General features: G+C 35.9%; 1 protein-coding gene across 1 annotated transcript in view; it reads left to right on the top strand.

Moving 5' to 3' along the window:
- LOC113233519 (ryanodine receptor) overlaps window positions 1-12,128 on the top strand; it is a 275,950-nt gene that overhangs the window by 84,837 nt on the left and 178,985 nt on the right. Inside the window, exons 3-4 of the mRNA XM_026468642.1 lie at window positions 3,869-4,018; window positions 8,014-8,067. Coding sequence (XP_026324427.1) covers window positions 3,869-4,018; window positions 8,014-8,067 — 204 coding nt within the window. The remainder of the gene's footprint in view (window positions 1-3,868; window positions 4,019-8,013; window positions 8,068-12,128) is intronic.

The raw sequence follows: 12,128 nt of genomic DNA, 5'->3' as shown, positions 1-12,128 counted from the left end.
TGTTACCACATGCGCAAACTGCATTGTAATGCACCTCATTAATATGCAAACCAAGTGCAATTAAGGTCACTAACATGGCCGCTATAGTTGCAAATAATTGTGAAACTTTTATGCAAACTGTTTAAAAAATGTTTTAAGTAGGTAACATTAAACACTTTGTAATATTAAATAAATAATATAATATAAATGACCCGCACTAGGGAGAGGAATAAATGTAGGCCATACAAATATTTCTCCCGGCCCGGGAATCGAACCGAAACCTCTGCGCAGCAGTCCAGCATGGTAACCGATTGACCACGGAGGCGCTTAAATTGATTGACTGTAATGAATTTATGATTCCTGAATGTTATTGAAGCCGTAATAACCTAATGGTTCGACCTACCGGCTCTCTAGCACAGGTTGTGGATTCGCATCCAGTCTGGCACCTTTGAGTGAAGGAAAACGTCGTCATGAAACCTGCTCGTCGAAGAAGGTTCACAACCCTCGGAAAACGTGTGACGTGCCCAACCCGCCTTGGGCCAGCGTGGTGGACTAAGGCCTAAACCCTCGCCTGAGAGGAGACTCGTGTCCAGCAGTCGGACGTATAAATGGGTTGATGTTGTTTATAATTTTTTACTACCATGATATAGATATAGCTATAACTTACTTTTGTGAAATTACTACACTACAGTTTTAATACTAATCAATAACCACAATGTTCATTATAATCAATTTTAAATTTAAGTTCTAGTCTAACATCACATTGAGACTCTATTTATCACATTTTTGTAGATAATAAATGACGGGACGAACAAGTCGTGCGCCTGGTGTTAAGAGTCACACCTGTACTTAGCTGTTGAGAACAACCTAGAGCTTTAAATCCTAAGATCTGAGTGGCAAGGTGAAATTATTTAGCAATAAAACGTCCGTCTTACTCAGTAGCTAGTTTATTACTGCTTACCCACAGTATTACACACAAAATATATGTCTCAATATAGTACACATGGCCACTGCGCCCGTCACCTTGAGACATAAGTTGCTACGTCTCATGCATTTGTAATTACACCAACGTCCGTACTCTTCGAAATCGGAACACAGTAAAGCTAACATCACCGATTGGCGTTAGAAATAGGCAAAGTGACAGTTCCTCCCTGGACGAACTCTTTGACGAGGAGTTCTACCGCTATCTGTTGAAGATAGCATGATTTGCTTTATTATTTATATCACAAAATGTAGACTGAGAATCCGCTACACTTAAAATAACCCCTACACTTTTACGACTGCCCAAGCCCGAAATGGACTGATCCATTACTGGTCATAGTTAAATGTGGGCGTTTAAACGAAGAGCATTTAAAAAAGTTTGCTTTTTAAAATAAGCGCATAAGCACGCTTTTCATTTTAAGCGTAAGCGTTGGTCACTGGTCATATAAACTCGATAGATAGATACTCGATAATTTCATTTTTTACAACGTGCCTAAGTTTCAAGTAGCGCCATCTATGTTTCCTAAACAAATTAATTCAACATAACCTTGCAAGCTTTTCTAAACATAAAAACGACTTTTTAAGGTTAAGTGTAAAGTGCTTTTACAAGCACGCTTTTTAAACAAACGTGTTAACGTTAAAAAAGTAAGCAGTTTTTTCCATTTCAACGGTTAACTACAAAAGTTAAACAACTTATGCTTTTAAACGCCAATAAATATAATAATTTTATGTCATAAATAAAAATATAACTCGTTTTTTACAAAAAAACTTACTTATCTTAAAACTTTTAGTGGTCTACTCTTGTGTTTCGCTATCAACACAACAACATTGCAAGCTTTTTTTAACATAAAAGTCTATGCCCTTGAACGTTTTCTAAACGATTTTGTTAGCTTCAAACTAAAAAGCGTTTAAGTGAAAAGCACGCTTTTTTTAAAAAAGCATAACGTTTAAAAAATTAATCAGTTTTCCCATCTCTAGTCATAGTCACAGCTTTACGGGTAGATTGCCGATCTTAGTCAAGTTTAATTTCTGTGTAATTTGAGCACACTAAATCTACCAACTTACAATAATAGTTGGTTTTGGAATGTTAATTTAAAAGGCCTATACCTGATGCGGGTGCTTGATCCAACCTCCCATTTAGAGATTGTATTAAAGTTTCATATCGGTCAGAAGGAAATTTCATTATTTTGTACCTGAGACCTCCGACCGCTCGGCCTCCTTTCGGTTATCCCAAATAAGCCCTCTTCGCGGCACGATAATGTCCCATTGTCTCCACGTGTCCGAGCCAGCGGAGTCTCGTAGCTTTAGATCCTCCCACAATATTGGGCCCGAACATCAGATCCTTAATCTCAAGATTCTTCCTTGCCCTGCAGTAACATTTTTCTTTCCGCCACTAACAACTTATTTTCCCGTTTCAAGGTCAGCGTCCAAGCTTCGCAACCGTAGATCAAAATCGGTCTATAAACATAGGGCGCACTATAAGTTTCCGGAACTGGCAACTTACAAAAACAATATTTACAAAGTAATTACAACATTTGAAAATGGAATTCTTTGTCTGTAGAATACAGTATATTTCATCTGACTGTCACTTGTTTTTACATTGTGGCGTAATTTTAGAAATTGGTTGTCTACATCACCATGGATATAACTCATGAAAATTTTCGTAGTATGATTTTCTACGACTTCAAGTGTAATTAAACTGCTAAGCGGAGCTTCGCTCGGCTTCAAACTGCTTTTGGCGATGAAAAACCATGCAAGACGACTATTTATAGCTGGTTTTACAAAATTCAAACGCGGTGAATCTCAGTGACGAATTTCGTGATGGTCGCACGTCCACTGCTGTGAACAACAAAAACATCGATGCTGTGCGCCGTATGATCAAAACAGACAGGCTTGTGACATACCATGAGATTCGGGTATCTTTAGGCATAGGCATGAGTCAAATACAATCAATACTACACAAACATTTGGGTGTGAAAAAGCTGTGCTCTCGGTGGATCCCATACAATTTGACTGAAGCTCAAAAAATGGATCGCGTCTCTTGGTGCAATGCCATGTTTACAAGATTCAACGAAGGGGCGTCAAATTTGATATCGGACGTAGTAACAGGTGACGAAACATGGATTTATAGTTACGATCCCAAAACAAAGCAGCAATCGAGCGTATGGGGTTTCGAGTTAAGCCGAAACCAACCAAAGTGCTTCTTTTTTTAATAAAACTGGACACGTGGCTACTGTTGCTTTAGAATTTGGAATCGTTGTACCGTGAATAGTGATACGGTACCATACGACCATTTGTTTGCCGGAAGTTATTGACAAACTAAGTAAAAATAACCGTAAATACCGTATCATCTTGCACCACGATAATGCCAGTTCTCACACGGCCAGATAGACAAATGAATTTTTGAAAGTGAACAACGTTGACCTTATGTGCCATCCCGCGTACAGTCCCGACCTTGAGACTTTTATTTATTTCCAAAAATTAAGAACCATTTACTCGGTCAACGATTTTCATCACCTGAAGAGGCTGTCGAAGTGTATGAAAAATATGTTTCAGAGATTGTCCCGGAGAAGTGGCATAAATGTTTTCAAAATTGGTTCATTCATATGAAAAAGTGCATTAACGCTAACGGAGAATATTTTCACAAGCAATACATTCATTTCTGATCATTTATAGTATTTTTTTCTTACTCATTACGGAAACTTATAGTGCGCCTCACGTACAGTTTTGTAAACACGAGTTTTGGTTTTTTGCGTATGAGCTTGGACGCCAGAACCCTGTGAAGAGCAACCGTGCACCTGAGGGCGTTCTGAATCCGGAAATTTCTGTTACTTTAAGTTTAATGTGAAAACTAACTCCGACATAATATATAAGGCATTATTTAAGTGAATCATATTTATTATTACAGGAAGACATGGTATGCCTATCATGCACGGCGACCGGCGAGCGCGTATGCCTAGCGGCTGAAGGCTTCGGCAACCGACACTGCTTCCTCGAGAACATCGCTGATAAGAACATACCACCAGACTTATCACAATGCGTCTTTGTTATTGAACAGGTATGTACTTTTCCTTTCTCTGACTAGAGTTACCATTCCGAAATTTTCAAATATAGTGTAGTCCGGACGAAAAACTTGACATTTGCAAGAAAGTCTGGACTTTTTTAGCAACAAAATAAATTCCGAAATCTCTCTCACGCGGCAACAGATAAGAACAAGCGCCCGTGCAACAAAGTTTTGAACAAAGAATTGCGATGTGTATATTTTACTTTTTGTACCGAAACTGAAAAATCCGGACTGAATCCGGACCAAAGGTCAAAAAGTCAGGCAAATCTGGACTGACGGCATCCTACATCTGAGAAAATATCATACTTCGACACGGCTGAACACAGATACTCAGTTATATTAATACGGTCCATTAGTTGCACTTCTCTACTAAAAGCTTTCATATTTCGTTACACGGGTATGTATTTTCGTTTTAGTATTTTATTAACATCTTCGGATAGAATGTCATACATATTTCGACACAGCTGCACATAGTTATCGCGTTTTAGTATGACGGTCCATTAATCGCTGCTCTCTTAAAGCAAACTTTATTGATATAAAATAATAATCATAACAATTAATACAAGTATTTGAGGGCTTGGGGAAATGAAGCATGGAAATCTGATCAGGGAATCAAGACCCAGATAGAAATTGCTCGAGCCTTTTTTAACAAAATGAGGAAAGTTCTGTGCTGTCTTAAACTGAACATATAGCTACGAGTCAGGCTACTTTAATGTTATATGTTAATGTGGGCCTTGAAAGAAGACACTGCAAGACGCCTGCAGGAATTTGAAATGTGGTGCTACCGTCGCATGTTGCGCATTGGTTGGACACAGAGGGTCAGGAAGAAATTGTGGCTGCGGTACATCCGGGAGTGGATCGGCATTACCTCCGTCGAACAGCTGTTCCGATTGATGGTGACAAATACAGGAAGGTGACGACCAACCTTCAGTATTGAAGAGGCACTCTAAGAAGAAAATGAATTCATACTAATTTCGTATTTATCTGCCTATTTTACAAATACTCGACCTTGATTTATGCTACCGTGTTTTTAAGCTTTCGCGATTGATACACACAGGAAATGAAACTACTTTTTCAGATCTGAATCACGTACATTTGTTTTTCCAAACAATCACAGCTGACTGACCATGGCAAGTTTACATTAATTTCAGACATGACTATTTGGTGACTAATACCATGCGGCCCTGACTACGGGACCTGTAAAAAAGTCCGTCTCGTTTGTTTGTTTGAAAAAACAAATAAGCGCGATTTAGAAGCAAGAAATTTTTTTTTTTCGTTAGTAATCGTAAAAATCTAAGAACTTAATAAAAAAAATAACTTCACTCGGATAACTTTCAAAGTTTAAGGGCGCTTTCAAATTAGACGCTTATAAAAGCGCTGGAGACGCGCCACTGAGGTACTGAAGCCGCACCACTACTAATTTTCATACAATACTTAAGAGTCTATACGACCTCAGTTTTAATTCAAATTTTTCCCGTACTAACGAGGTTCATTTTGCTTAGATCGAACGCCAGGCACACTGGCGTTATTTCAGAATCAATTTTTTTACAAAAGAAATTAAAGCCATTTGAAAAATGTATATCGTATAGTATACATATTTTATTTAGTTCAGTTGATATAAAAAAAAAAGGTATATTGAAAGTATTGAATACAGCTGTTTTCGATGTAATTTTCTTTTTCTATCGTGAAAATATTTAGGAATTGTGTTTTCACGCCGTATAGTAATCAGTGTAGGTCTATCCTCAATTTTACTATATATTTTTTCTAATGTGTTTGTGTCAACAGTTTCACTGTTATATTATGCGGAATTAACCAAGGCCATTTGAGGTAGTATAGACACATAAGAGCTCAGTTGCAGAGCTACTGTCGTGATGCTCGCGCCACTTTAGCAGACACAATTAGTGTACTAACTAAACTTTGCTTATAATTCGACGCCTCGTACGTAAAGTATCGTATGTCGAAATAGCCAAGTTTACAAGGAAGCGTTTTAAAGTTCTGTATTCACTGTAATGAACATAACACGTGACTTTAGCAGTTCTCAGTTTTATTCGGCAAAGCTTGTTACTCACATAGAGTATTATGAAATCCTATATATCGGTTGGATGATCTATGATGATCTATTAGATGATCACTCTTTCATTCAGAACTTTAAAACGCTCCGCTGTAAACTTGGCAATTTCGACATACGGTACTTTACGTAGGAGGGGTCGATATATGTTATTAAATTCTTATGTTACATATATCGAGGTGAGATATTTTCTTCAAATTGAAATGGGACCACTATCGAGGTACACCCTTTCCAACAAAAAAAGAATTAAAGAAATCGGTTCACAAAAGCCGGAGTAATTACGTAACAAAAAAATAACAAAAAAATATACGCGATTTAAATCCGGAAAAATAGTTTCATTTCCTATGTGTATCATTTCATATATATCTCGAATTGAGAACCTTTTCCTTTTTTAAAGTCCGTTAAATAGTCGATTAAAAAGCAAGGAGTTCACAACAATAGCTAAGAACCATCCAGATTAAATTAACCTTCAGATAAAAAACCCTTTTGAGATCAGTCTCTCCATTTGAGAGCTACTTTGCTACAGACGTACAACAGGTACAAAGACTAGGCTTCAGACTTGTAACTTCCTTCCTTTGCGTGAGGTTAAAAATAACAAGTTACGTTGCCTTTAATGTTTTGTTGCCTGGTAGTACCGTTCATGCAAAAATCGTCATTATTCCGTCTTGTTTGGAATGTAAATTATTTATTTCTTTTTATGCTCGTTTTGATGTTTTATTCAAAACTGTCCATTTTGCAAAAAATCTGTATGCAATGTATTTATGATATATATTATATATTATTAGACAATATCACATACGTTGCACTGATCCCAATGTAGCTAAAGCATTTGTGTTATGGAAATAGGAAACAATGCTGTAGGTACCACAAACACCCAGACCCGAGAATTATCTCGTCGTTGTTTCCGGGTCAGTGTAGAAAAGTTACTTTTCTAAGTCAGTGGTAGTCGAGTAAGTGGAGGACTTACACACGGAAAATACATCCGGAAATAAAGGGGCCTTATTTTCAAGTGTATGAAGACATTTTCAGCACGTTGTGGTACCAATTGTTTCTGAATGCAATAATTGTAATATAAATCGTATGATATTGAATATGGTCTTTATTGAAATCGAATGGGATAATATTATTTGGTCCTCAAAGATAGATCTATTGTGAATGTGCACTTTTTTAAATAAACAATATTTTGATTAATTGTTCCATCTATATTAGTTGATCTACGGATAAATTATAAAAGATATTCAAGGTATTATATTTAAGCGTACTAAATTAATATTTGGTATTCAAAATCATTTTTGATCCTCTTTTTTATTATTGATCTTTTCTTTTACCGATGATGACATCTATAACCAGTATATATTTTGATATTGATCTCATATAAATCTTGGTTGCGCCCTACATTGAATAGGTTAGGTTAGGTAAGCATGTGAAAAAGTAACACGAGCTGAGCGAGCGAAACAAGTGTGCCACGGCAGCGGCCGGCGAGTACCAAAAGCCTATTTAACATGCCTTTTCGAAGATGTTTTCAGGTCAAACTATATTATAATTAATATACAAATATATTCAATATTTGCTTAGTTTAAAAAAATAAGTATCTAAATTTTATTTTTAACGCTTATTTGTCTTAGTTTCTTAGTTTTGAGGCCCAACATAAAACTATCAAAGTTAATTTGTACAAATCAAATATTTTTTTCGTAACTCAGAAAAGCCTAAAATATCCATCAATTTAATTTATTTTATGTCTCAAAGAAACGTGTCATTATCAAAATGACCGTTTAGATTTTTTTTGCTAGCGGCTTTTGCAAATTTAAAATTATCATTTAATTACATGCCAAATCGAATTTATCTTAATTTTAACAAATTGTCTTTTGGATGTAACAGTGGTGATTTTGTTACTCTAATGTTTTTCTTTGTTTTCTTCCAGGCGTTGTCAGTGAGAGCTCTACAGGAGTTAGTCACGGCAGCCGGCTCAGAGACAGTAAGTTCGATATTATATAGCAAACTGTTACAGTTAATATAATTTGAGTTTCACTTACAAACACCTCCAATCTGTATCACCTTTAAGTTCTCTATAATTTTCTTTATAACTTTAAACGTAATCAGGAATATAAGGACTTTGTTTACATTTTTGCCTTTTAATAGTGGTTCCTAAAAATATATGTTTTATATGTATACAGTGTTATTTGTAACTATTTTGCTAACCTCATAAACAACAACTTTTGTTCCATGATTTTTTATTATTCATCAGATTTTTCTTTCGTACATAAATATTTAAATAGATCGCTCTAAATGGTGATAACTCTGTTCGGTAACAAAAGAAAGTGCTAGCGTAAATACCAGTCCGATGCAAAACGCAGGAGCGCGTGTGGGTGTCGTCGGGGAGAACGCTTGCACGTTTGAATTTACTACTTTACTACTAAATGGAAATGAAGAGACCAGGGAAAGAATGATCATAGTCTCTTAGAAGACGTTTTGAGGTAATACCGCCACCCAGTTCGGTAAACGCAGAGCGTACTTTACCTTAATCAGAAAAATTCAATTTTGAAACCATCTAATAAGGTTCAATGTCCTTAAAAATTAGCTTTCACTTTTAGTCATAAAAATGCTTGCGACTTAATGGTAGAAAAGTTAAAAATTATTTGTTAATGTTTTTTAGTTAAAATGGATTACGTAGCTTTACACTTAGAATAATAACGCATAGAATGATAGTTTCATATCAAACGAACTGTCACAAGTGAGGCAAAAATCAAATTCATGTAGGCTAGTTTTAGTAGTAGGTTAATTTTCGGTTTTAGTGAATATTTATATAAAAATACAAGTTGAAACGCGTTACTTCCTTGTGGAATGTGATGTTAGTATCTATTTTATGTTTGTCTGACGTATTTTTACACTCATTTACCGCACATTTCGTCATTTTTAGCTAAAATTCTTGATCTGTTCGCGGTGCAAGTTGACCTTGAGCACTGACGGCCCGCCCGCTCGTGTAGGCCCTTTGGGAGCGCTTCAATTTGCCTCACTTAGCGTGTGCGGACTAGGTTTCTATGCGTTATTATTCTAAGGCGTTACATGCATTTATGTCAGCATTGACTATATTTCAGGTAGTATTTGTCTGTGTCTTTTTCACCGATATTTAAAAGTTCTTCAAATTAAAAGTTTTTTTTTTCCTAAAATTGTGCTCAAGTGACTTTGACCATTCTTTCTCTGGAGTCTTGAAATGTAAAAAGTGTCGTATAGTGCACTAAAAATTTAAAAGTTTATTTTTGGTAAATTATATTATTATATAATTATATTACGTTTTGTAAAAAGTCACGGAACATTTTTATAAAAAAAAAAGACCCCAAAACCTCGTGGAATTAAATTATATGACAATTTTTATTGAAATCGGTTACCAGAATATGCGCGAAACCGGATTCGTCCCCTAGTTTGCCACCCTTAAAGTTGGAATATTTTCTTTCAAATTACAATGAGACCAATACTCAGGTACCCTCTTTTCAACAAAAACAGAATCATCGAAATCGGTTCACAAATGGCGTGACATACGTACAAAAAGAAATACAGTTGAATTGAGAACCTCCTTTTTTCGACATCGGTAACAAATTAGTTGTTCATGATGTTAGCAATATAGCCTTGCGAACTTGCTTGTATTTTACAAATAACTCTGTATAAAACAGACACACGCTTGGCCACAATCTCACCAGATGTTAAGTGACCAACGATGACTCGCATTTGTAGTCTGTAGCCTTGAATAGAAACACAGATGCTGGTAATGTATCTCGTTCCTTTGCCAAGAAGAAATTAACCTCACGTCTCTTATATTTCTGGTTATAATTTATAAAACGCCGAAATATCGTCATTTTTAACACGAATGGATTTTACATAAAATTATGATGAAAATAAATTATTCACATAGTTTTTAGGGCCTCACTCCTTATCGACACAGGATTTATATTTATTATCTTTTTTTATTATTATACTAAGTGGCAGGACAGGACTCGTACGCCTGGTAGTAACGTACACGCCTGTCCATAACAGCTGCAGTGCTACTCTGAGCTTTAAATCGCAAAGATCTGCTATTTGCTAGCTTACCATCAGGCGCACGACTTGTTCGTCCCGTCACTTGATAATATAAAAAAAATATTCAGCAATCGTGCGCGATTGAGCGCGCGTGTAAAGACGTTGGAAGGAAAAGGGAAAGACACACACGCCAGTTTCGCGCGGTCTATCCTACGCTATTATATACAAAAACGAACACGAGCAATCGCGCACGATTGCGCGTCAATGCTTCCCCGTGCGCAATTCCATACGTTCCTGATCACAAGTGACAGTTGTAAAGGGGGCTAATCACCATGCATATCTTAATTTTTATCTCGTTTAATTCAGCAATTTAGTTTAAAATTAAACTTAATTTTGATAAAATAAAACTAGCTAAAAATAATCACTTAAATTGTAAGTAAAGACCTTGGAAAGAAACATCAAATAATTCAACGTACCATCGACTCGCCTTTGAAGAGCAGAATACCAAAAATATGCAATGGCAGTTGAATAGGTTGCTCGATATCTGGCCACGGACAAGCCACTACTCTTAACTTTTAACAGAATACCTAACGTACTACATACGGCCATTGACACTCTATCACATAGACACAATAGATGATTTAAAATTACCATCTCGAATTCAAATTTGTCCCGTATTAATGCGGTTCATTTTGCTTGGATCGAGCGGCATTGACATAGGCTTTATTTCAGAACTTATTTTTTGACAAACGGAATTAAAGCCATTTGAAACATATATATCGTATGGTGTTCTGTTTAATCCAGTTGATACATTGACTTACAATTATATGGACGTCGGGTCCGCGCTAAAAAGTGTCCGAACTTATAGGGCGTTAAAATCGTATACAGAGCGTCATTCACGCTTTAAATAAATAACGCACACACTCAACATAGCCCCGCACTAGGGAAACCCTGTGTCGCGGGTGCCATGGACACACACATAGACAACCACAAATTACACCCAAACTCACGAGAGAAATAAATGTAAGCCATACAAACATTTCTCCCGGCCCGGGAATCGAACCTGGGACCTCTGCGTGGCAGTCCGGCATGGTAACCGTTCGGCCACGGAGGTAGTTACTTTAGTCTTACGCTTTAGTCTTCGTTTGTTCGACTGACAGCGAAGCAAGCAAAATTAGACAGTACTGCGATGACATTACAATTTAAATTCAACGTTTTAGCTTTTTCATATTCCTTTAAATGTCACTACGTTTACTTTTTTTGGTTGACTTTTGACATTTTTTTCGTGGTTTTTGTATTAGACCCGTCGTCCATTTATTTGTAAGTCAATGAGTTGATATTAAAAAAATCATTCGTATATGTAAAGTACTTGTTGAATACAGCGGTTTTCTTGTAAAATTTCGAGGTAAGTTTGTGTTTTTCTTCTATTGTGAAAATTTTTAGAAATCGTGTTTTCACACTGTATAGCGATCAGTATATATTCTCAATTTTACTATACATTTTTTTAAAAGTGATTGATTCAAAACTTTCACATTTAAGGAGTCTTTTTCGCTTTCATTACAAAAGCGTGAAGCATGATCAGGCGGCTCAGTAATTTTCAGTTTCTTGTTATAAATTATATTGTGAATAATAAATTTTCGTCACAATTGTAAATTACGTCCATTAATGTTGTAAGGGGCGATATGTTCTTATAGTTAATGTCCTTAAAGATTTCAAATGGCAAATCTAGCATTCTATATACACGTACTGTATTTTATATGTGTTTAACAGTATTGTCACCCTTATTTGTGAATAATATTTATGTACCCTTTCACATATCTATTTTCGTCTTTCAAATTTTACAGGGCAAAGAAAATTTAGTGAGTATTGTTTCGAGTTGGTAAAAAACGCATGCTAAATTTCATTATACCATTTTGTTGTCTAATTGGCATTCGAAAATTTGAACTCACGCGCATATTTTATGTTACTATTTATTTGTTAATGTTGTACATGATAACTAACATTTATTTATGTAGATTTGTTTTT

The sequence above is a fragment of the Hyposmocoma kahamanoa genome, unplaced genomic scaffold, assembly GCF_003589595.1.
Source record: "Hyposmocoma kahamanoa isolate Upper Pololo Valley unplaced genomic scaffold, ASM358959v1 79, whole genome shotgun sequence".
NCBI classification, from domain to species: Eukaryota; Metazoa; Arthropoda; class Insecta; order Lepidoptera; family Cosmopterigidae; genus Hyposmocoma; species Hyposmocoma kahamanoa.
Note: the sequence above shows the minus strand (reverse complement) of the source record. Positions and strands in the feature narration are given on the sequence as shown.